Source organism: Solea solea, chromosome 5 (genome assembly GCF_958295425.1).
Source record: "Solea solea chromosome 5, fSolSol10.1, whole genome shotgun sequence".
Classification (NCBI taxonomy): Eukaryota; Metazoa; Chordata; class Actinopteri; order Pleuronectiformes; family Soleidae; genus Solea; species Solea solea.
Genome location: NC_081138.1, coordinates 12,995,140 through 13,021,862, shown reverse-complemented (window position 1 = coordinate 13,021,862; position 26,723 = coordinate 12,995,140). Strand labels below are relative to the sequence as shown.

At 39.4% G+C, this 26,723-nt stretch overlaps 2 protein-coding genes across 2 annotated transcripts; both read left to right on the top strand.

Moving 5' to 3' along the window:
- Window positions 1-695: 695 nt before the first annotated feature.
- Window positions 696-12,485, top strand: znf408 (zinc finger protein 408). The gene is made up of 9 exons (XM_058630223.1): window positions 696-793; window positions 1,410-1,689; window positions 3,271-3,329; window positions 4,136-4,350; window positions 7,348-8,036; window positions 8,898-9,107; window positions 9,378-9,501; window positions 9,976-10,209; window positions 11,446-12,485. The coding sequence occupies exons 2-9, from the start codon at window positions 1,414-1,416 to the stop codon at window positions 12,048-12,050; spliced, it is 2,412 nt and encodes an 803-aa protein (XP_058486206.1). The 5' UTR covers window positions 696-793; window positions 1,410-1,413; the 3' UTR covers window positions 12,051-12,485.
- Window positions 12,486-18,384: 5,899 nt separating this feature from the next.
- Window positions 18,385-24,288, top strand: LOC131459108 (alpha-2Db adrenergic receptor-like). Its single transcript, XM_058628555.1, has 3 exons — window positions 18,385-18,995; window positions 19,127-19,879; window positions 21,029-24,288. Exons 2-3 carry the CDS (start codon window positions 19,559-19,561, stop codon window positions 22,166-22,168), a joined length of 1,461 nt encoding a protein of 486 aa, XP_058484538.1. The 5' UTR covers window positions 18,385-18,995; window positions 19,127-19,558; the 3' UTR covers window positions 22,169-24,288.
- The last annotated feature ends 2,435 nt before the right edge of the window (window positions 24,289-26,723 follow it).

Genomic DNA, 26,723 nt, shown 5'->3' with positions numbered 1-26,723 from the left:
CAGGCACCAGAGTTCAAATGTTTGCTGTTAATGGTTTGGAGAGCAACACTGGCACTGACACTGTAAACCATTTTTTTTAGAGCAGGAGTTTTGACTTTCTTCAGCTGTGATGTATTGTTTACTATGAGTTGAAGTATTTCTTTCTCAAGACACGTTTGATGGGATACATTGATCCTCATAGGGCAGCCACACAGTTCACTATTTGAGAGATTTGTCTTCATTCTGGGGGTTGATAATTAACAAAGAAAAGTAAAGACGTAAAGTTGATAGTGACTGTGAACATTTATCCATTTATTATTTGATGGCAGACCTAAATTATTATTGTTACGAATTTACACACTTTAATTTCTACTACGAGTATGTGCCACATCTATGATCGGCCAGCCTTAGCGGAACCATGTACACCATAACTGTTCTACCGGACGGACTACATATTAGAAGGACCTATTTTGTTTGTTTTTTCTTGCTCGATAATGGTTTACGAGGGCTTTCCCGGAGTTTATAATAGAACAAATAATTTCGTGTGACAATACATAATCGACTCAAGACACCGACAACGAGCTGGTATGTACACAGTTACCCTCAACAATGACTATAGTAGTTGTTGGTTAATAGACCTTCCCCAAGTAAAACATCTAAAGCTAACCAGCGCTAACAACCGCCAGGACAGTTAGCGGTGAAAAACATGGAAAACGCAAAATCGTCATTTAGTAGTTAATAAAAAATTAACGCAACAACTTCTTCTGAGAAACACAGGCACGTTTTATCTGCTGCCAACAAAAGCTGCTCGAAGGTAAAACACTGAAACGTCTCTCTCAACTGTTGTTGGCCGTACATGCATTTGCCCTGCGTTAGTGAGGTTAGGTAGATTATTAAAGTTGACGTGGAAAGAATGCCAAATTAATATCACCTGTTTAGGTAGACATACAGTCACTAAACTTGACTAGTCTAAATATTATTTTTAATTTAGCTGATTTACACTACATTATATGTGAAGATTATGACATGTAAAATAAACGTATTGTGTCCTGTGAGTTGAAATGTCAAAGATGCTTTGCAAAATATTATTTTTAACATTTTTGTAAATAAACATTTTTGATGGTGAAGGGAGTTTGACTTGTTAAAACCACTGATTTGTTTCTCTGTGATTTAACATGCCTGTGTGCCCCCATACTTAGTCAACTAGTCATGTGGCAGCAGTGCAGTTCATAAAATCCTGCCACTACTTGTTAGGAGATTCTGTTAATATTCTAACATTACAATGGAAAAAATGCTGTTGCTTCTAAATGCTTCTCCTAATATGAAAAATCACTAATTATTTGCTTTTTTTATATAGTAATTATGATATACTTTATTCTACACAATGAGTACTTTTAATATGTTTGTACTATACTTGTTTTTATGTACAGGCTGATGGCTGGTCTTGGTCCTCCCATCCCGTCTGCTCTTACCTCATTTCTTTCCATGTTACTTCCTCCTGGTTTTGCTGTGGGGCCATCACAGCTATGTGAGCAGAGGCTGGGACTGTGGTGGGTAGGCCGCTCACTTGGGGCAGGGTCTTTGCTAAGCAGAGAGGGGGACACAGCATGGACCTGGAAATATCACACTGACCAGATGTTTCACGAACAAGGAGCTGAACTCTCAGTTAACTCTGAGTCCGAGACAGGTCAGAGCACCAAGACAGAGAAGGTAAACTATAGGTAGATTTTTTGCATAGATAGAGGATGGATAGAATTTGTTGTTATTCAAAACAATTATACACTGCTAGTCCACATCTGAATGCAATTATGGCAACTGACTCACTAAATAAAGGACATTTATACAGCTTCATAGCATATGTAAATCAGGTAGTAATCTTGTGCGGTTGTACAATGTGTTGACACATTTTCAACATTGACTTCTCCAAGGGTGCAGCTGTTTTTGTGAACAAGCCTGGGACCCAGACACATTATGTCACTGAAAACATGGCTGCCACACATACACTGCCTGGCCAAAGAAAAGTCGCCAACTAAAAAAAGGGTCACACACTTTAATAGCCTTTAGCTTTGATCACGGCACTCATTCACATTGGCATTGTTTCGACAAGCTTCAGCAATTTTACAAGATTTATTTCCGTCCAGTGTTGCATACATTTTTCACCAAGATCTTGTATTGATGATGGGAGAGTCGGACCACTGTGCAAAGCCTTCTCCAGCACATCCCAAATGGACTTAAGGTCTGGACTCTGTGGTGGCCTGTCCATGTGTGAAAAAGATGTCTCATGCTCCCTGCACCACTCTTTCACAATTTGAGCCCGATGAATCCTGGCATTGTCATCTTGGAATATGCCCGTGCCAGCAGAGAAGAAAAAATCCGTTGATGGAATAATCTGGTCATTCAGTATATTCAGGTAGTCAGCTGACCTCATTCTTTGGGCACATCATGTTGCTGAACCTAGATTTGACCAACTGCCAAGACTACCAACAATAAATGGCCACTGTAAAAAGGTGGCAACCTTGTTTTGGCCAGGCAGTGTAGTTTTCTGGTTGGAAACTAAGGCTAAAGTCCATAGAGAAAATCAGTGTTTATACATATACAGGAGATGTCTTCTTCCATCAGCAAATTAAAATGTGTAACCTGTGACTTTGGTGTTTGAAATCTGGTTCAGATTTACCTTAGAAAACACTGATTCCATCAGAGCAATATTATCAACACATATTGAGTTTTATGCTGTTATAAAAGTACTGTAGAATTGATTCAGTCCTCTATTCAAATAGCAACATATACTGTAGGTCATTCCACCAGAAAGAAGAACAAACCTGCAAGTAGTCGTTACTTTGCAGAGTCAGCCTTGAGATTCTTCATGAAGATTTTAACATTTGGCAGCAGTGGCTTTTATGAAGCTATTTGCCTCTTGTGCAGAGATTAAAAGCAGCATACAAATGATCCTGTCATTTTAATTAACTGCTGATCAGATGGGAAGATAATGCATCAGGCCTTGTAACTTTCACAGACTGCAAAAGATGAAAAACATGAGAAAGAGTCAAAGCAGGTTCACAGATTAAATCATTTACCAGGGATAATTTGCAAGGGCACTGCAGTCTATAGAAAGTCAAAGCACAACGATGCATTTATTTTTTGAGTGAGACAATGCCTGAAACCCTACTGTAAACATTAATAGAATGTATTGGTTGAAGATGTGGATATTTCTTTTTACCTTTCCAATATATAAACTGAATATTCAGATTAAAATACATGTTCATCTTGAGCTGTGTGTGTGTTGTTTTATAGCTTATGATTGAGATAGCTGCAAACAAGGAGGCTCCTCTGAAAAAACCTGTCTGGATCAAGTAAGTAAGATTGTTCTTTAAAATTATTGCACCTCATGCAAAAGACAAATGTTGAATTTAGAATTTGGAGTATAACAGGAGTTATTATTTTCCATTTCAGTGAATGAGACTCAGATGTTTGTATTTTATGCTGTAAACAGCCCAGAATACAGAATAAGCCTTTGATATCTGACCAATGAAACATTGAAAGTATGAATTTAAAAAATAAAAGCACACATTCAAGACACAGACAAGGTTGAAGTAAAGTTATTTACAGATGGTGTTTCCTTACATTCATTAAACAGTATTTAACTAATGTATCGGTAAGTGTTGCAAATACATAATAGCATGAAAGTTATTAGCCTTGAGGAAGAGTGATTTTTCCAATCAGTGGCAACATTATGCAGAAACCAGTCTTTCTATGTCCTGAATGTACTTAATAATTATTTGAGCATGTTTTTTGAGGTTGTCTTCTATATCTTAAAAGATAAAGAACTCATTCATGTTACTTCCTTTTTTCCTTTTCTCCCTTTATGTCTGAGGTTTTTGGGAGTTTCGTCCACATACTGTTTCACACTTAAAGTGAATTATACTAGGTCTTATGTAGCCCATGTTTTGACCTTGCATACACTGTATAAAATTTAAAGGTTAAAAAAAAATATGGTCCGTTATGCCAATAACCAATCACAGAAATTCAATACAATCCTCATGATGTGACCACTTACATAAACCAAGTAAACGTGAAGTTTTTTCGGAACTTTTCATCGCATTTTGGTACAGTGTAACTAACACCTGTTGGATGTGTGTGTTTTTTTCTCCCCTTGCAGCTTTGCCTGTCAGGCACAAAGCAGTGCTCAGCAAAATGTGGCAGTGCATTGTGCATGTGGAGATAAGTGTGTGGCAGAGTGTATGGATGTGTGTTTGCGTGTGTGTGAAGATGTCCAACCTGGAACAGAGCTGCTGTTGTACAAAGACACTGTGGGGGAAAGTAAAATAATGGACAAAACTGACCCACACGATAACTTGGCTGCACGAGACTTGGGTAAGTGCAAATGTTTTTACAGTGTTGATTTTACTTCCAGCTGGTCATATACATCATCCTGAAGGATTATGATTACAACAGGTATATGGTCACACCTATGTCTAATGGTTAATCACAATGTCGATCGCCCTTATTGAAAATGATGGCTCTACTCTCTACCATTTCTGCAACTTGTGTGCTTAATTAGGATTGGCTCTGCTTGAGTGGCGTATGCCTCTCTGTCTTATTGCTACAATGGCTTTTTCCTTATTTTTTGAAATGTGTTTTTGGAAGTGACAATTATTTAATTTCAAGATTAAAACGTTACAAATGATTTAAAGTAATACATTAATTGATATTAAATGTGGAGGAAATGGCTGTTCTGGTAGGGGAATGAGCATGGATTTTACTGATGATAAAGGTAGAATATTTACAATCAATGACATCACTTACTTTAATTTTAAAGCATCATAAGGAAGAAACCCCTCGTCAGCTGATATATACTCAAACTGAGAATGAAAGCTGGAGATATCTAATTACAGGATGAATGATTTTTAAAAACATGAAGTACATCAGTTGAAGTTCATTAAAGCTGCTTTATTAATCCTTTATTATTTCTGGTCTAAGATGCACTTATGTGCCGTGATTAACACATTGAGTAGGACCGTCATGCTGAAAATACACAGCAGCTACAGACTGTTAAATTAAGGCATCTGTAGTGTGCTCATTTGAATAGATAAACATTTACTGTAAATCATGAACACATCTCAAACCAAATATAAACACTAATAAAAGATGTTAAGAAGCAGCTGATCTTTGCAAGGACGTCACACTGTTGTGGTAGCAACAATCACGAGTGGAGAAAAGAAGCATTAGAATTCATGAACATGTATATATACATACATGTACATGCATATACGTTTTAAAATATTACAAGCTATAACAGGGCTTACAAATGAAAGCATTGAACATATTCATGTTTCACACTTAGTGGGATGTGTAGGTGTAGCATGAGGGTGATGAAACTGGTCAGTGGTTTAGTTCCTCTTGTCTTTGTCTTTCTTGATGACCTTGGTTTGTTTTGCCCCACCTGTTTATATACCCTCTTCTTTTTTGAAGGTGTCTCACAAGGCCTCTAGCTTTTTCCACCATAAATGATTGTGAAACACAGCTATAATTTTTAGTGTCCTCATCTCCTTCTCTCGGCTCTTCTGTCAGCTGACACTGGATATCAGCTGGATCTGGTTGTTCTTCTTCACATGTTAGACAGAATGGGATTTGTGCAGCCTTCTGAAGTACCTTTCCCAATCAGATTCATTCAACTACAGGTCAGCCTTAGAAGGATGATGGTGGCAGACTTGACCATTTCACAGATATTGAACATCTCAAAAAAACTAAACCAGTGAGGTAATCTGCTGCCAGGCATTGTATGAATGAGAAAGCATTGGACCTGGTTTTCAAAACCAGATTTGGTTGTAAGTTGAATGTTGGGCACCATCTAGCATATGTAGGTCAAGAAAAGGCTGTCAAAGGCTGTCACTGTACGCATATGGACTTGCACTTAATCTGACTTTGGATACTTTGTGGTATACCAAGAGTGTGTACCTGCTTTTTTCTCCATTTTCCTGTAAAATTCTTGACTTGAGTTTTTGTCTCCATTGTTTAATTTTTCCTGCCATGGAAGAAAAACCTTACATCCTGACATGTTAATTCTACTCAAGTCTTCTTCTCTTCTGTATATTGATGCAAATTCAGTTTGGTGCCTCACCTTTGCAGCCATTTGCCTCATGGCTGTATCTACTTACTCTTGCAGTAAGTAGAATAGTAAAGCCGTGCTCCAGATCATGGGATCAAGGTCTGAAGATGACTGCTCTTCATACCCATCAGTCAGCACTTGAGCTACCATACAACTGTGAAATATCTTCAACCCTCCAATCAAGTTGTACTCACTTTCCCTCTACTTTCATATCAAAGCACAAAGGGCACCTAGGTGTCAGTGGAAAAAGCGGAACACATATATGAAACAGTCCTTGAAGGCTTTTGCAATCTGCAAGTTGGTCCTTGCTTGGTCATCTTCTCCCTCTGACTCCTACTTGAGACCTTCTCTCTCCAGTCTTTCTCCCAATAGCTGATGCATTTTAAATGTCTCAATCAGAGTCATCCACCACACGAGAGACACTGTTTGACCTGAGGGTAGCAGGTGTAATTGCTACAATCCTGATTCCACTCTTGCAGTTTTCTAATATCCTTGAGATGGTTGTAGCCTGGTTGTCCTCTCTGAAGGTATACATGAAATATTTTATTTTATATGACTTTGACAGCAGCTTTGCCCAGATACCACTGATGCAGGTACATCACTTGCACACTTGGAACAAAATACATTCATATATAAATATTTTAGTATGACAGCATATTGGGACCATACTGAGCAAAGAGTGAAGTTGTAATTTCATGACATTTTAAATTTGTTAAAAATTGTTATAAATAAAAGGATAAAATGCCCACACTGCTTATTTTATATTCCTGCGTCCATGCTGTCCTATAATCCTACAAGTTGTCTTTAGCTCATTATATGAGATTTATTTCTTGTGTCTCTACACTCAGGGGAACTTGCAGTATTTTGATATTTTTTCTTATTTAAGTGAAAGTATGAAACTCTATTGCATCACTATTTTTAGTATGTGTACTTTAAATGGTGTCATACAACAGTATGTAATGTAAATGAAAGTGTCATGATGAATTCATTTTTCTGTATACTGTGTAGTAAATTTTATTATTTGAAATGCGAATGATTATTGTTTAAATCAATGATTGTTATAATTAATTAAATAATGTTTGACAAAATGGCAAATAATGTGAAAAATGTCCATCAAAATTTCCCATTACAAACCAGCTGTCCATAACCCATGAATGAAATACATAATAAATAATTTTAATTATGAACAAACTATTACGTTATGTTGCACTATAATTTTCAGCTAACTATTACTGCTTCTGTTTATTTTTGAATTCGGACAGATAACAAAGTGGAACATGAAAAACACCCAGACAGCACATTTAAGAAGATATCCGTAATTCGAGAAAATGAAGCTGCAGATGGTAAACACAAGGAGAAAATACAAGAGCAGGACAAGGACAGAAACGTCAACAAACGTCGTCCAACCAGACATAAAAAGAAGAGGAAAATTGACAATGTCTCATCTGAGCTAAATATGGACAGTTGTACTCATGATAAAACAGACAGAACAGCAAACACAGCCAACAATGACCCAACACTCCTGTCAGCTATGGACAGACAGACTGACCCTCAAGGCCTCTCTGCACCAACTTACATCCGCTTCAGCTCTCGACTGGCTGCAAAACCCCGACGGGTTCACCGTCTGACCAGCCTGGTCAAGCAACCCCCAGCCTTTCCCAACCAGCCCGAACAAACAGAGGGACAGAGCTGGATCCCCACTGAGGGCACCAGCTGCATTGAAGAAAAAGTGGATTCTCTGAAGTCATTACACCCTGAGGCTAAGGCAACAGCCCTGACATGGCAGTCAGAGACCAGAGAGAGACGGTACAGATGTTCCAGCTGTGGTAAAAAGTTCTACCAGCTTGGTCACTTAAAGAAACACCAGTTCAGCCACACAGAGGAGAAACCATTCACCTGCCAGGAGTGTGGGAAAAACTACACCTCTGCAGAGAGCTTCAGAGCCCATCAGGTATAGGTGATAAGATAATCATATTCTTTCTTTCTTTGATGTACAGTATATTATCATTAATATTTTATTAACATGTGTCAGAACATCAAAAGTTTACAATAAACCCAAAGGTTATTAATTCAAGTAAAAGTTACTCCAACTCTCTTTGCCTGACAATAGTTTCCAGCAGGCTGTACACTAAGGTGCAATGCTGACATCTGTTAGGGAGATTTTTGATTATCAGGTGAGATGACCAATGATGGAACCTCTGGAGTCACTGATGAGTTGAAAGTTGAAAGATTTTATTGTAGACAACTCAGATCCAAGGAGGTCTGATACATATACTGTAGTTAGTAAGACTTGAGATAGTGTATCCGGTCCAGATGCCTGGCACCTTGGTATCTAGGGAAAGGCGGCTAGTTTGTGTCTTATTGCAAGTTATGGCTGTTAACATTGTACACCAGGTCTGGTTATAAGAATATGTGCGTAATTAAACATAAAATTGGCTGAAGATTTGAGTTTTCTCTCGCACCATCCACACTTCAAAGTTTTAAATCACAGTTCGAAGTTTATCGGTTCTTCTCATCCTCTCATCTCCTCGGTCTTATCCTCTTCTCGTTCTTCTTCATCGTAGTGCGTAAATGCAGTTCCGAGTTCTTTATCTCCTTCCAATAATTTCTGACAGGCACACAAAGCGGGGCAACACTGCCCTCCACTGTGTGAAATTCCCCACACTAATCAAAGACATGCAGCAGCAGTTATTTGAAAGTGCCTGTGAATGTGGGCATAATTAGTTTTTTGTCTCATCTCTCTGTCAGCCATGTGATGAACTGTCCATCCACTGGCATGATAGTTATAGTATTATTATGTTATGATTTGCAGATGAGTCACCGCGGGGAGCGTCCATTCGCCTGTCCTCAGTGTGAGAAGAGCTACGGCCTGAAACGGGACCTGAAGGAGCACATGGTCTTGCATACTGGAGAAAAACCATATACCTGTGAACACTGTGGCAAGGCGTTTGCACGCCGCCCCTCCCTACGCATCCACCGCCTGCTTCACTGCAGCAGAATGGTCTACACACAGACTCCAAAGGTAGGAATGGTTCACCTATCTGCAGTGACATTTTAAAAATCCTTGCCATTTAAATAAAGCATTGTATCTCCTGAAATCTTCAAATGCCAAAGCTGCTGTTTAACCTTTTTTCAACAAAAGTTTTCTGTGTGCGCACAACTCAACGCTACTGAAAATCTTACCCAATATGTTTAGATATGCAGGCTAGTCTTTGTTTTTCACCAAACAGCACTTTAAGTATTTAGAAAAAATAGCAAAAAGATTTAATTTGATTTTGGACTTATTTCCTAGGTGCAGTGCACAATGTGCCCCAAGCAGCTGGCAAACTTCAGCTCTCTCAGGAACCATATGAAGCTTCACACGGGGGAAAAACCTCATATCTGTCAACACTGTGGGAAGTGCTTCAGCCACAAAGGTATGATCTGAGCCTGATCCTGGAGCAGTAATAACCTGTCAGCTTAAAAATGATGCTGTAGCCACATGGCCTGTATTTTTTCACTTCCCGTGCAGAGAGCGGAGTCTGACTCTACTCATGTTTGTTGGTAATTTTTTTTTAACACATCAGAGGCTTTAATTGTATATTTCTCCTCATGCTGTTCTGAGCTGCACATAAAGAGTAAGAGGCAAAGCATCAACACTGTCAGGAATTCTGTTAAGATCAAATAAGTGTTGTTAGTTCACATGAAGCTTAAGTATTTATATCTTTATTTAGTGTAATAAACTATATTTTTTTGTTCGAAGCTCTGTTTAAAAAACCTCAGCACACATTATTGAACAAATGCATAGTCACTATTCTCCCACTGTGACCACAACCTGCTCAATTGACGAGAACAAAATAGACTGCATCTCTATCTCGCTGCCAATCAGTCTGCCTGTTTCTCTGTCCCAGGAAACCTAGAGTGCCATTTGAGAGTTCACAGTGGAGAAAAGCCATACCCCTGTTCTGAGTGCGACCAGAGTTTCTCCCAGAAACCAGAACTCCATCGCCACATGATTTCCCACACCGGAGGAGGTTTCCTCTGCAGCTACTGTGGAAAATCGCTGCGGGACCCACATAGCCTGAGGTCCCATGAGAGACTGCACACTGGTGAAAGGCCACATCGCTGCCCTGTCTGCGGAAAAGGTTAAAACATGATTTTTTTTCAATGTTTAAAAGTCAAATACAACTGTGGAGGCAATATCCAGTGACCAGGTACAAATCTGCTCTCTGAGTTTATTAAAGCTCTGACAAATTTATTGGCTGTTTTATCTCAGTTTACAAAGTCTGTTTCCTCTATGACAAAGAGACAGTTTAAAAGATCTACACTGAGCAGTTTTAAAATGGCCTTTACTGTTTTTTTGATTTAGCACAACAAACTTTAAACACAATGCTGAAAAATACAGTAAATCCTATATATACTCTCCTTTAGCTCAGTTCTGGTTTCCACCAACTCCAGAAATATTTTTTGATGTCAATATAATGATATAATGAGTGAATAATGTTGTTTTAACAGTGGCTCTGGGTTTTTGAACCATCTGCACAAAGTGCATTTCGAAATCTCGCAAAAAGGTTTCAGGCTTTTCTGAGATAGAAACATTGGTGCATCACATCAAGTGTGACAAAATAGCCTTAAAATGAATATTGAATTAACAAATAGAACTCAAGCTTCTGCTGTTTGCGTCATATATTAAAATATTTTCCAATGTTTGAGATAACTTTATCATCTTGTTGTGTTGTCTGTTGCAATGACTGGAGAATAATAATAATAGTAATAACAACAGTATGGTAGCGGATGAAAGGACTCATTCACTTTTTTTCTTCAAATGCTATGACACGCTTAAAATTTGTGCTACATTTGGATGAAAACCCAGCTGTCAGTCAGTCGGTCCAGAAGTTGTACATCATCAGCTGGCAGTAGCAACCTTGTTTCAGTGCATTTTTATCTTTGGTATAAATTGACGCCTACGTTAACAACACTGCAACTCTATTTTGGTTGCGGATTGAGTTGGATTATGTGTAGCCTGCAGCAGAGATGGCAGCGGCAACAAAGATCTGGTATCTGTTTTTTCTTTCAATTTTGTTTTACTTTTCCACTTTTGCACTCATTTAATATACAATAAATGGTCATGCACTCAGGCAGTTTCACATAAAGTTTTACACTCGATGCTTTAAGGCTATTTTTCTTGATATTTTCTGTTTTCTTTTTATCAACAAAACATAAGACTAAGACAGTAATAAAGTACCCCATTTACAAATAGCCACACTAATTTACCCCCTGCCACATGCACATACATTGCCCAGTGTGGAAATACCAGTGCATATGTGGATTCATACACTGCTGAAAGTCTCCTAATTAAAAATGTTTGTCGTCGTTCCCAGGATACACTTTGGGCACCAAGTTGAGGAGACACATAAAGTCATCTCACTTGATGGAGAAACCATACAGCTGCCACTGCGGTGCTTCATATACTGTTAAACAAAGTCTTCTGAGGCACCAAGCTCAGCACAAGACAGAGGAAGGAACTCAGGTGGAGGTAGAGGGAGGACAAGGAGAGGAGATGAGCAGCTCCGTTCACTCAAAGCCAATCAGAGGTAGACCCAAGAAGAACTCCCTCCCGCAAGAGGCAGAGGTTAAGGAGGCTGGTGAAGTGAAGCAGAGAAAGGTGCGAGGGAGAGGGGAGGAAAAGGACGATGTAACTGCAATAGGAGGAGATGAGGCAGCTTCAAATAACACCCAACATGCAGTCGTCTATGTGCACACAGACGATCTGTCCATGCCGACCTCCACCCCTCTGCTCCTTACCTCAGAGAGCTCGCTACCTGCAGGGACTGGGCAGGAACTGGTGGAAGTGGTGATATCAGAGAACACAGAGCAGTGCATTGTGGTTCATGGACAGCAGGCAGTGGGAGAGCTGGTAATCTTACAGGATGATGGGAGTGGGCTCTGCTCTGTGGCTCAGACTGTTGAGATTAACACTATGTAGCATGAAATCTCAGTTTTTATTTACTAATTTACTTCTCCCTTTCTTAACAACCACCTTTCTCCGGCCAACCTTCTTTGCATTTTTTTTTGTATTCTGCCCATATCCCAGGTTGCCTTTAAAAAAAAAATCTTTTAAGAACAACTGTGAAATATCCCACTAGAAAATTAGAAGATGTTAAACTCTGGCCCGTTACTCTGCAAATTGGTCTGTTTGCTGCTTGTGTGCATTTGTTTGCAGAAACTGACCCCTTAGCCTCCTCAGTGATGGATTACTTTATTTGTGACTGTGGACTGTTCAATTCGCAATGTTTCACACCCAAAGGCGACACAGAGCAGTGATAAAGCAGAACACTGAATACTGAATCAATTCTGCATTCAACCTGTTGTTATTCCCCATAGTTTGAAGTAAAAGAATAAATTGAAACATGCTGTGTGTTTTTGTCTACAGTCGCTAGATCCTTCTGTTCTAAAAAAAAAAAGTTATATTGTTCTCACCCTATCAGGTAAAACAAATGGGAAACAAGAATGCTTTACTTTGTAATGCTTAGGCAAGGGTAACAATAATCTGCAAGTCTTAGTTGAACTATTGTTGAAATAGCAAATTAATCAGTGCGCTTCTGACCCCCTAAAAATGTTTTTGAGTGAAAATGAACAATGACCAAGTACATTTCTATCTTGAAGTATAACAAAACAGTAGGAATGCACAGAGGTTTGTAAACAGACCTATTTCCTCTGCATGTATTTTACTGCCTGATAATGTTGATCCACCAAGGTGCAACTGCACCTGCCTTTAAAAGTTAACTGGAAGAGTCATGCTGATTTTTTTATTTAATGTTTAGTCCCAAATAATTACAATCCTTCTGAACCATGTGTAAGATGTAGCATCCTAAGTGGAAGTGCATGCTGAACACAGCCTGAATGCACTTCCACCTAAGACCATACAGCAGGGATGTCAAACTTGTTTTTGTTCTGGGGCCACATACAATGCTTTCTTTAAATCAAGTGGGCGGGAGCAGTAAAATAATAGCATAATAACCAATAAAAAAAAAAAACGTTGTTTCCCCTTTGTTTTACATTTAATATAGTATCTTCTTACAAAACATGCTTTGAACAACCTGATATTTCTTACTCCTAAGTTTAACATTTACATGTGTGCATCAGAACTTACATCTTACAGTGGATCTTCAATGGTATCTGGAACTGAAAAATATAGTATTAATCTTAAATTCATCCTGTGGGCTGGATTGGACCCTCTGTCTGGCCGGTTCTGGCCCTCGGGCTATACGTTTGACACCCCTGCCATACAGTGTAGTTTATTGGCTAACTTCTATTTCCATTCTTCTTCGTGGGCTTTACTTTTTAAACCAGAGGGCTACATTCAGTTTTATATACTGGAAGTTATGCACACATAAAGAGTTAAAATTAAGGCCAAAAGTACCGTGAGAATAATCATCATCCTGTTTGTGTCACAGGCAAGACTGAATATAAATTGTGTGAGGCTGTGAGGTTTCTACACTTTCCTGTAATTACTACTAAATTATATGTTACATACCAAGAAATATCTTTAGAGATATTGCATCAGTGATGTCGCTCTCAGGCTCTTAGGTCTGTTTTCTTTAGCAAAGCAGTGTGAGCTGCTGCTGCTTCTTCTTCCTGTAACATCACCATACAGGGACATGAAACAGTAAAACTCAAGGGGGAGCAGGATTCTGTAGATAGCACATGTGGTCATCATCAGACTGTTTCTCTGATCATGTTTTTAAAAAGATTGAGGCAATCAACACCCGAGCCACTGGAGAGCCACAGGATGAGAGAGAAACACTGCATCTATAAAAGAGCTTCAATACAGGCAGCTTTCAAAAGCCTCTGACGCACACAGATACAATATAATGCATAGACTAAAACAGATCTCTCAGGCACCGTATCAAAGGTGACTCTCAAGCTCTTCACATTGTTGTGTAAAGGATCTGTCCATGGTATTCTTTTCATAACCTGCTTAGAAAATAAAATGAAAAGAAACATTAGATTTATTAGAAAGCCCTTTTACAAAAATATAATAATAATAAACTTGTTTTATTAAAAAAAAAAGTGATTATGATTAGTGAACATGACAACAATTCTTCTGCATGGAACAGTAAAAGGCCACCCAATCATGACAAGGTGGACCGAATAAGAGCACCAGTGGATGATTTAGTTTGGCGTGTTGGGAGCGTGTACATCAGCCGGATCATATCTGACAACTTTACTGAGCTCTAGTTGAATGTTTGAGTGGAAAAACACTACAAACACCAGTGCTGACACTTCTGTGTGAGCTGTAGCAGCATGTGAAGCAAAAGATCAGTCAACCCAGTACTGACTGAGAGAGTAATACACTCCTATCGTACTTCGTACTTAACTTTTTTGACGGTTCAATAGTTCTCTTGCTCTGATTTTCATTTTCATTAAAATATAATGCTGCTTTCATATTTTGTTCTGTATACGAGTGAAGAGCTTTAGAGCAAGGTTTTTCTCAATCCTGCTCTAACGGGTCATTATCAGGTGTGTTGGAGCAGGGAAACATCTAAAACATGTAGGGCAGTAGGTCCCCAGGACCAGATTTGAGAGGCTTTGCTTTAGAGAGTTTCTTGTTTACTGAACTTCTTTTTGTGCAAATGAAAAAGTGTTAACTCAGTCAGAAATGTGCTTTCAGCTTTGTGTCAGTGTTCGGTGTTTTTCAACATGACCACGTCCCGGTCTACAAAGGCTTTTGGTGCAGGAGGATCATAACTAGTCGACTGATTGTAAGTTGTTGTTGTGTTTTTCTTGTTTCTCTCTGGTATTTACCTGCCCTTCTATATCCATCCCCTAGATTGTGTGGTGTGTGAACATATTTTGTACATAGAGGTAGACAACAGTATTTTAGGTATTGTTTATCTTTCAATTTTATAAACTAAATGAGGGGTTGAGGGAGCACAAAGATGACTAGTTTCTCTGTAGTTGATATTCTGCCACTGAGCCTCTTCATTAGTTGAAATTTAAAGACCGTGCCCCTGAAATGTTAGCTTTTTTTCTCGGCAGAAATAGTTTCCAGGTTTCTCTGGCTTTACTGGTTTAAGAAATGAGAAATATTTGATAAGCTATCACACATTTTGTCAGTTTGTAGCCTTGGAGAAATTGCACTGACCCATATTGAATTGCCTGTCTCATTCTGCGCTCGGTGAAAACAGGGAAACTGAGATGAAGACATGACAACCAAAAGAAATTGTAGGAGTGAGATTTGAAGTGGAAGTGGCTGTGATTGATTTCCACCACTTTTCCACACTGTAAAGCCCAACAGATTTTCAGAACGTGCAGAAGGGTAACATAAAAAAAGGATCTTTAAATGGGAAAATTCAACAATCTCTTTTAAAGAACAACAAAGTAGAGTAGATTCAGACCATGAACCTTCTTGCTGAAAGGCACAAATTGTTAAACTCTCTTGAAAGGTTTCCAACCTTTAGACTCTAAATACCTGGAATTAGTCAGAACCGAAGCAGCCTCTTGGACGAGAGGTGAAACATCTACAAAACTTAAGCCAAGCAAGTCTTGTCCCCTCGAGCTAAATACTGATTAATGCACATCACATCATTTCTGATTTCTGATTTCTTTAAAGTTCCTTAAGCGTTTCTTTTTCAAAAACTAAAATATAAATGATGATGATTATCAATATTTTATCATCCTTTTTCTCCAGTTTTCACTTGCATCAACATGCTCAACCAGCCCGACTCAGATAAATGATCCCATTATCATGAGGAACATTTTTATTTCATAATAACATATTAATTTATTTAATTATCGTGACATAATGGACCATTATTCCATGATAACTAATCAATTATTCCATGATCCTGGGATAACGACATGATAAAAACTCAGCTTCCGTACCTTCAAGCAAGGCACTGTCATTTATCTGCTCTACTGATCTACTCATGAACTGTTCCTCCATTCCTTTGCATGTGCAGTTTCCTCTAAAGGAAATCTATTTTCATAAAAAACACAAGATAAAATGCCCACTATGGCGGACTCAGCATATCTTATTGAATCCAGCAAGCTGATGGTTTTTATCTGTGGAAATTCTCATTCACCCTGGCCATTGTTATAGGAATGTTTGAAGAAGTTTCACCTCTGATCCAAGAAGTTTCATCAGTTCTTACATGCATTGTAACAGAACCTAGTTACCCAGGTATGTACACGTATCTCCTGTGAAGAGCTGCCTGGTCTGTTTGCAGCCTCCGGCAGTGCCACTTTTTCCTGACACTAGTTAGGAAAAAGCAGTTTCTTACGAAAACAAAATCTGAAATCCTAATCAGTGTCAGCTGAAAGCAAATGAAGCCATTATTCATTTGCTGCTAAGGCTTCATTACTTTTAGATTAAGACTGAGACTAAGACTAATTCCACTGTGGTTATTATATTGACTTGGTTTTCAACACATTCAGGTTTCACTTGGGGCAGCTCTGCACAACTATCTTGGTTTTATAAATGCAAAAACAACTGCAAGTGTTGTGGGTCTATATATAGGCTACTTAACTTATTGGAAATATCATGACACCATAATGATATTACATTGAACCGTTTCACAAAATTAATCTTTAATTTTCTTTATTCAAGCAGTAAAACTACTTTTTAGAATGAACGACAAGTTGTGTCGTATACATGCCCCCTCTACCAGGCAAAGGTCAACTCAGCAGGTGATGACGCGTGCACGTCATACAAAATACTTAAATCCACTCTCACTCACTCCAAATTGCAATGTGGAATAAGTGTATACATAAGAACGAGACATGAAACTAGGTTTGGATGTTGAGGCGTGAACATGCCTTAAGAAGTGAGAGAAAATCTTCTCTTTCTTAATTGCTGACACAGCTCACAGCCTTCACCTAGGTAACATAAAAACTAGAAGGATGCTCAATTTTCACTCAGGGACAATTGGGCCTAATCTGCTTTCTAGTGAGTAACCATTTCAATCCCTGAGATATGAATATATTTGATTTGTTCATCTTTTCATGTCTTTCGAAAGACATGAGCTGCATTATCTCCACATTACCTGTGTCTGTCTTTTTGCTCTTTGAGCTCACCGGTCTACATGAGACACCATTCAAGGAATGCAGCTGTGGAAAACAAACAATAGGGTCACTGAACAAAATATATAACATCTTAAGTGTGTGCTATCTAAAGAACAACAGGAAAGTGAAGTCTGTCGCTTTGTGACCATTCTGGTGCACTCTCGGTGCTCTCATGCACAATTTTCTGCTAAATCAGGTAGCTGTTTTCATTGTACATACATAAAAAACAAACAAACCCAGACCTTCACCTGCAAACAGACACAGTCAGAGAGCAGCCAGAGAACACAGTGGAGCATTTAGCAGCAAAGAGCCTGTGATTTCCCTCAGGAGGAACTAAATATAACAAACAAAGCAAAGATGATGGAAAACTGAGACTCATCAGGTAACTTCACCTCACATGTATTATCAAGTTGCTTTGTAACCAAACATTAACATTAATAAAAGTTTGTGATATCAACTTAAAAGGTGTTGTGTTTAGTAAGTTGAGCCTGAAGTTATATTCTACTAATATTCTACATACTCCAAGGTATGTGTGTGTGTGTTCCAGGAGGTATAAAAAAACTGATTTAATGAGGTTTTTACCTGCATTCTTAAACCTGTTAGTGGGATCTTCATTGTCTCCTGATTCAATTGGAATTGATGTGAGAATTCTCTTTCAGTTTCTTTCAATAAGCCCTGGATGCTGTGAACATTCAGAGGAACCAGAGGAAGCTTGATGTTTAAACTACCCCGCAACCTAGTGAGTGTCATCACAGTGGGAAGGTTGTTGTGTACTGTACATCCTCTTATTGTGAATGGCCCACAGGCTGTGGCAGCACGATATGACCTCCCTGCATGGAGATGTGCCATGCAGGGCTTTCATGCTGTCTGTGACTGAGGAGCTTTGCCGCCTCTGAAGCTGATGTAAAATGGATGCAAGTGTCACGGTGAGTGTTGTGGGCTGCAGTAGGATGCTGTGGAAATGTGAACACATTGCAGGCAGACTGGTGGATTGGTGACTCATGACATAAAGGGAATGATTACACACACACACACACGGACACTCATCTAAGAGACTATGAGAATTGACTCATTTTAAAGTTGTTGCTGATGTCCCCCACGGTCACATCACATTTCCTTCTCCACTCATTCCTTTCCTCTCAATTATCTGTCCTTTTATCTTCTTCTTTATCTCTACAGTCTTCTTCTCCTCTCTTAATTTCTCCAAATTCCTCTTCTCCTTTCCTATCTTATTCTCAACCCTACATATCCTCTCTCTTTCTTACTCTCTCCTCTCTTCCCTCTCTTTTTCTCTTTCTCTTTTTTCTTGGTTCTCTTCTCTCTGTTCCTTTCTCCCCTCCTTTTAAATTCTCTCTCTCTCTCTCTCTGTTTCCTCCTTCCCATTCTATTCCTCCCACAATCTCTCATACTGCCCTAATTTCTTAGAACCTTGTCCTCATCCATCATTTCAAATCTCTTCTTATCTCCTTTCATCTTGTGTCTTTGCTTCCTTTCCATGTCTCCCTCTCCCTTTGCTGTTGTCCATGTCCATGTCTCTCCTTGCTCTCCATTCAGTCCTTATATTTTATTCTCCTCACCTCATTGTAGTATCTACTTTGCTATTCCTACACACACACACTTTCTCTCATCTCTTCCTTTTTGTCACATTCCTTCCTCCCTGGCTTTTACCACTTGTCTTCTTTTTCTTCTCTCAAAACCTCTCCTCTCTACACATCTCTTACTCTTTCCCTAAGTCTCTCCTCTCTGTTAGTCTGTCTCCCTCCTCCTCCTCCTCCTCCTCTTCATTTTATCTATTCCAGCAGTAAAGAATCACCGAGCAGCAGCGGCGGCAGTGTCATTCAGCACACCGACGACTCGAACAAAAGTGAGGATCACTGTTTCCTTTTCATGCCTCATTGTTTTCTAATCTTTTTTTTTTTTTAAATTGTGTTTCATTTTTTTCCCTTCCTTCAAAAGTCTTTTCAGTCATAATTTTGTCCACTTTTTCTGCCTTAGATCTTTTCCAGAGTGCAGCAGTATGAGGAGACCATGCAGTCCAAACAGGATTTTTGTCTTTGCTAAAACTAGAACACGTAGTTTTTGATTTTTGATTTTTCTTTGTGGCATGTCGTCGGAAATAAGTAGGTCAGTCCTGCAGCTTCTATACAGTATGTCAAAATCTGGGCTTATATGTGGATTATTTTAACAGGTATGGCTTTTTAAAAAATGTATTCAAATCCCTGTGGCATTGATGTACTGGTGGGTGTAGTGGTGACGATATTCATGGATGATTTTTATTTTAATCCTTAAAATATATCTTTTTTTTGACAGATTCTTTTCTTCTACTTTGTTTATTTGTACTTGTTGATATCTAATAGACTGGCACTGTCTGTGCTGCATGCACAGGAGGCTAAAAATGGGCATCATGACATCAGTCATTTAACCAGGATGGACTTATCAGATGTTTTCACTCCTGTACTGGCCACAATGTTGGCCTCTTCACCACCAAACTCCTCCTTGGATAATGTCAGTCAAACCTCCTCCTCGAGATCTCCTCCTCTACCACCTCACTCACAGGTGGTGACATTGTTCATTATTCTGGTGGTCACGGTCATCGTCCTGGGGACTGTGGTGGGTAACATGCTTGTCGTAGTGGCGGTGTTCACCAGCCGAGCTCTTAGGGCGCCTCAAAACCTCTTCCTGGTGTCTTTGGCGTCAGCAGACATTCTGGTGGCAACGACAGTGATCCCCTTCTCTTTAGCTAATGAGGTGAGGAACTTTTACACTGCTGGTAACTTTTTCTGTTTTCGGGTAAGAGTGATTATTACATTGATAATGACAGTATTAATGCATGATACCTGCCATTCTCTGTTCTGCACCAACACTGTAAGGGTTGGTCACTGCCTTCTAACCTAACTGGAGCTTCTGTATTGTAAAACCTTTTTCGTTTTGCTGGCAGCAGCTCTGAAGTACAGTGGTTTGCACTATCATCTTACAGCAAGAAGGTTCTTGGTTCAAATCCTGGTGCCTAAATTGTAAATATTGCTGTTTGGTTTTTATTTCACAATCCACATGTTTTTTAAAGAGTCCTACTTTCTTCAGTATTATATAGATTTAGAGATTTATCCTTATATTTGTTCCTCTTTTTCTCCCAACAGTTAACATTTCTGTACGGTTGGTGAGGACATAGATTAGCATATAGACAAGCAGCAGGTGCACCATCAGTTAAAAAACAAAATCAGTCAGGCTTTAATGAAGCAGATAGCAGTGATGTTGATGATGATTACGGTGGCCATGTAATTGATTCAGTTGACAATTTGAATATTAATTAAGTCAAACAAAAAGCTAATTTGAAATGATTTTCTTAATTTCTATCGAATTTCACATTTGCATAACCATAAAATTAGAAAGTATAAATATAAGTATAAGTGTCTTGTCGCCAAGCAACTGCACAGCAGCTGAGAAAGTCCAATATTTGCTTCTTTTTACCTGCTGTTGAAAGAAAGGATACATCTTGGCCTTTTTTTTTTACTGTCACTGCAAAAGACTTGTCAAAGCTGATGCTGAATCTGCGGTGGAGGAATTTGATGGCTACTTTGCAGTTTCTTTCAGCTGTGAAAAGCTCATTGGCTTAAATCATTTTCAAGAGCGGTGATATAAAGCCATGGGGAAACTCATTCTGAAGTTTTTGTGCTAAACTAAATGCAGCTGCAGTTGTCATGGCAGTAGCAAAATAGGTCCTGACTGAGTTTTTGGGTAGATATAATCCTTTTGCTGCATCCTCCAGGGCCACCGTGCCTGACAGAAGCTGACAGGAATAGAATATGGAATTATCATTTTTTTTCTTCTGCTTTCCTTCTTCAATAGGGCATCACTACTACTTAAATGCAGCACTTAAATGGATTCTTCTCTTTTCAGGTCATGGGCTACTGGTACTTTGGTTCCACCTGGTGTTCCTTTTATCTGGCTCTGGATGTCCTCTTTTGCACTTCTTCCATCGTCCACCTCTGTGCCATCAGCCTTGACCGCTACTGGTCTGTCACCAAAGCTGTCAGCTACAACCGCAAACGGACGCCCAAACGGATTAAAGCAATGATCAGCATCGTGTGGTTCATATCTATTGTCATCTCATCGCCACCACTCCTGATGACACCAAAAGAGGAGGAGTATGAGACAGAAGATGAATACAGAGCACAAAGGCAGGAGTGTCTTCTCAACAACCAGACTTGGTATATCCTCTCCTCCTGCCTGGTGTCCTTCTTTGCCCCGGGAGTCATCATGATACTTGTCTACTGCAAAATCTATCGTTTTGCAAAGCAACGAGCCTCCACTGTGTTTGTGGCAAAGAATGTGATCGAGCAGCAGCCATCACAATCTGAGACCTGTTTTATTGACCACACCAGGACTTCCCAAAGAAAGGGAGCCACCTGCAGGGATTCCCAGTATGAGCTGCACAGCCCACAGCCTGTCAACCGACACAGCTCCTCCAACATAGACAGCAGCAGCGACAGGAGAGGAGAGCTGGATGATATTGACTTGGAGGAGAGGAGCTGCAAAGCTAACACAAAGTCCTCATTATCCTTGTCTCTCCGCTTCCCTAGTAGAGCTGGCAGAAGCATGAAAACAGAGGAGGGGCAGGGTGCTACTGGAACAACAAGCAGGTTGAAACCTCCTCCGCCTCCTTCCTGTGCCTCCATATCCTGGGCATCATCTGAACCTTTGTCCGAGCACTGCCTCCTCCCCTCTCCCGTGCCTCTCCGCAGCAGGCAGGTGTCTCTTCCCACACACAAAGTGGCTCAAATGAGGGAGAAACGCTTTACCTTTGTTCTGGCAGTAGTAATGGGGGTTTTTGTCCTCTGCTGGTTCCCATTTTTCTTCACCTACAGTCTGCACGCTGTCTGCAGAGAGAACTGTACAATCCCTGACACACTATTCAACCTGTTTTTCTGGATCGGATACTGCAACAGCTGTCTGAATCCCATCATATACACTATTTTCAACCGCGACTTCAGAAGGGCCTTCAAGAAAATTTTGTTTCACACTCAGAAATTAACATAAAATGTGAATGTGTAGGTGTGGAAGCAATTTTACCATCATGATTTCCACTGTGCTGTCATAAGTACATGAAAGGGCTTGTCATTTAGTATTGTAGTATTGTTCATCAACCGCTTACACAAGTATTAAATAATCACTTTATATCAAAAGGTTGGAGGTTCAGGGGTACGGCATACTGATAAAATAAGGGCAGATGTTTCAATCTGCTTTCTTGATGCTGTGATGGTTCAAAATCACTTCTTAATGAGAGGAAAATGGCTGCAGGGAAGTGAACTGTGTTCCCTGCAGAGCTGCAAGATGTCCATTGTAATGGTGCAAGTCGACAGTGGCTCAGTAATCCAAATTGCAGGAGGAAAAAATATAAAAAAATTTCACCAGTTAAAAAAAATAAAAAACAGTTTTAAATAGGTTTGCTTGTCTCAAAGTAATGGAACACCTTGAGTTTCAACTGTAACTTCAAGTAAATGACTGGAGAAAAGAAAACCTACACAACTATAAAGTTCTATTGACACTGCATCACTCCAGGGCAAAGACATTAAAAATTCATGTGCAGCTAGCAGATGGGCTGAGCTGCTATAAACAGGTAGTGAGAGAGTACAAAAGAGAATGATGGTAACTATACCAGAGCCTGTGAATAAATATAATCAACCTGCAGGCTCATCTACAACAGTGGATTATTATTCTCTGAAGCTCAGGAGGAAATAACTGGGCTTGCTGTGGGGTGTATTACTCAACGCTTGCCTCGACAGTCTCTGGGAAAACAGAAGAAACAAAACAAAACAATGAATGCTGAACTCAGAAATAATTGGACATACTCATTGATTTTACCTCGTCTCAAAGACCGTTTCAGTAGCCCTGTGTGACAAAAGCCCATTGGTTGCTTCTAATTTGTGGTGAGATAAAGATAATAATCAGACATGATATTTTTATCCATCAGTGTGTCAAAGGGTGTGATTAGACCAAGGTCACAATGTTACATCATTCCAGTTGCTATGCAACACATAGTTGAATAACAGCTAGAAAGTTGTGCAAGTAAGTATCTCACCTGTATCATCACAAGTGGAATGATGGTGTAAATGCCCCAAATACATGTATTTATAAACACCTTTCAGCAACATCTGGGCATTGGGTAGTTTCAGTTTTATAAAAATACACCTCAACACTTGCCCGAAACAGAAATGGAGCCACTGTCACATGTCAAGGTTTTGTATTATTATTCCAAAAACAATGGTGGGTTGTAGAATACAGATAAAAAGAAAATGTTGAATGAGTAAAGATTAACCAACACACTAAAGTAATATTACAGCCTCAAGTTAATGGGTTTTATTGTCAGTATTATTTAACCACTAACCACCTTTAAGGCTGTCACTGTTTAACACATGACAGTAAACACAACCCACATAGGGTTTGAAGTCCTCTGTCGTTCAGTTACTTTGTGGTCGCTGTCTCATCCTAAATACCTGAGTTTCCCATCAGTCAGTGAGAACTGAAGAAGCCTCATGATGAGAACTTAAACATCTGCCTGTATCTGCAGCAGTGACACAAAATCAAGTGGATAGTGATGACATTGGTGGTTTTGTCATATGAAAAATAAATTGTGCACTGACTGCAACAATATTTGTAATATCTTTACAAACATAAGGCACAATCAATGTAGTCCTCCATCTCGCGGCTTTTGTTCACTTAAATTTTGCATCATGCAACAACAACGTCATCGAAAAATAAAAGACTCTCCCTGATGGCCATTCAGGAGAATACAGGTTTCATTCACTTCTGAAAAGGCTTCAATGTCCTGACCTAGAGACTGTGTGCATATCTATGGACAGCACCAAGTCTTCAAGAATCCTGAATGGAAATATGTAGCGTATATTTTGGTGACAATGGGGGTACAAGTGACAAACTCAGCGCTGACTCGGATTTGTTGTTGTGATGTTGATGTAAAGGCACTGAATTGATCTGAATAGATCTGAATAGATCTCACAGTCAAATATTCAAGACAATGAAGAAATCAAAGAGTATCCTAATCATTGACCAATCAAAAGCATTGTATGACCACATCAGGCAGCTCAGTTTATGTTTAAAAGACATGTATTCAAGATTCTTTATTGTCATTATGCAAGCATAACAAAATTTCCTCCCGAGACTCTCAGCAAACATTGAAATACGAATGAACAAAACAGAAAACAAGAAAGGTTATTGCAGGTGAAATGTGCAAAAAGTGAACAGTGCAGGGAAATGTATGTACAGGGGGAAAAAGGGGCAGTTGTATTATAAATATAAATATAAAGTGCAGAACTTAGTGCCAGACCTGTGTCATCCACTACAGAGGGGGGAGGGGGGGGGGAGGGGGTTATTGATTTCACAGCCCTGGGGAAGAAGCTGTCCCTGAGTCTTTTGGTGGAGGATCTGATGATCCTGTACCGTTTTCCTGATGGAAGTGGTGCAAAAAGAGCGTTGCCTGGGTGGGTGGGGTCTGTTGCTATCCGTCTGGCCCTCCTCTGGAGTCGTGCGGTGTAAACAGAATCCAGATCAGGTAGACGGCGGCCCACAATCCCCTGTGCAGTTCTCACCACCCGGGCTAAGTCCTTCCTGTTTTGTGACGTGCAGCTGCCGTACCACACCGTCACACTGAGACACAGGATGCTCTCTATCGTGGCTCTGTAAAAGTTTGTGAGCAGCTGAGGAGAGAGTCCAGTCCTCTTCAGCTTCCTGAGGAAGAAGAGCCTTTGTTGAGCCTTCTTCACCAGGTGCGAAGTGTTCACACTCCATGAGAGGTCAGAGGAAATGTGGATTCCCAGGAACTTGATGTTGTCTACACGCTCCACTCCCTCTCCTTGTATGCAGAGTGGAGCGTGTTCAGTCTTCCTGGACCTCCTGTAGTCTACTATGACCTCCTTTGTTTTGGTGGTGTTCAGGATGAGGTTGTTCCTGGAGCACCATTGTGTGATGTGGTGGACCTCTTCTCTGTAGTGGGTCTCATCATTGTTGGATATGAGACCCACCACGGTGGTGTCGTCCGCAAACTTTACAACCATGTTTGTGGTTGTGTAGAACATTATCTGACATGGGCTACAACTTCCCAAATGTTAAAGTGTCATTTGGAAATCTTATGCTCTTTTGCTATGATGTTACTAAACAACCCCACAATGCGACTCCACATCCTACTTCACTAACTCATCAAAATTCAAGATGTCTGCAAATAAAAGCAAAGCAAAGCAGCATGAAAAACAGTTTTTCTGCCTTCATTGAGATAAGAATGAGTTTTGAGCCGTGAAGCCTGAAGAGATCTGCAAAAATTGTCAGTGTAGCACAGCACTGCTGATACAGGTGAGCTGAACCTGTTCCCACTTAAAACTACAAAAAGGAAAAATATGTGTGCATCTTCACAGCAGCCTTGATACACACAGGACCAGGATGTGAGGCAAAGCTATGTCATGTTTTCAGTCTTCCATGTCCTTGTTTCCTGGCAGGGTGCTTTCCTGGTTATCAACAGCAATTAAACCACACAACCAGGAAACCACACTATAGGAAATCTAGCATAAACTCTGTAATGAGCCTGCAGACGTTTCAGCATGTGCAACAGAACTTCACAGATGGAGAAAAGAGTATCCTATTGGAGAAGCTTTGTTGCTCATTTATGGTGAGTTGCTGAATAAAATGCATGTTTGACAAAGCAGATGTGTTTCAAGTAACCATATTAACTGTATCCAGCAAATAAATCTTAATTTATTAACAATTTTGCTTTGATTCCAGGAGGTTTCATATTTTCTATTTTGCATCACATTTTTTCTGGTCAAATTTAAATTTTCCATCTAATTTCAGTAATCATTAACAATAGCAATCTGTTATTAATTATTATGATTTATCCAATTGAAAATCTAAACCAAACTTTATAGCTTGATGCTTATGAACTGTTTTAGTGCTTTCTTTGCACTGGGTCGTCTATTCTGACTTTCAAACCTTAAAACTCTATAAAAACAAGTTTCAGGGACCTATATCTTATCAACACAATCATTTATTTCCTTTAAAACCTGTTGTATTATCTGATACCTGTATTCTGCCCCCTAGTGGATTATCACTCCACTGCAGGCAGTGGAAGGTTGTTCTTTTTTTTTTTTGGCCTTTTTCAAAATGGCGACTCCACACACTTTTGGCAGGAAAGTCTTTGCTAATTTTCATGAAGTTACGGTAAGAAAAACATGTATATTGTTACTCATTTTTCAAAATAAATATTGTCTGTGTTCAAACAATTCATAATCATATCAAAAAATATTCATTATACAATGGTAAAATCGTGTTAAAAATGTGTGTATCAAATGTGATACTGCAGGTGTATAAGCTGCTTTATCTCTGGAAATTCACGTCACATTTTGTAACATAATTTACATCATGTCTTCAACAATACCATCACCTCAAGTAATTATTGACTGATATGCCATTTTAAAAAACATTTTCGGAAAAAGAAAGTACATTGAACTACTGTGAGAAGTGTAAGGTGCTTCTTTGCCTGAACAAGGACAGAAACTGATTTGGTGCCTACCACACAATGAAATAGAAA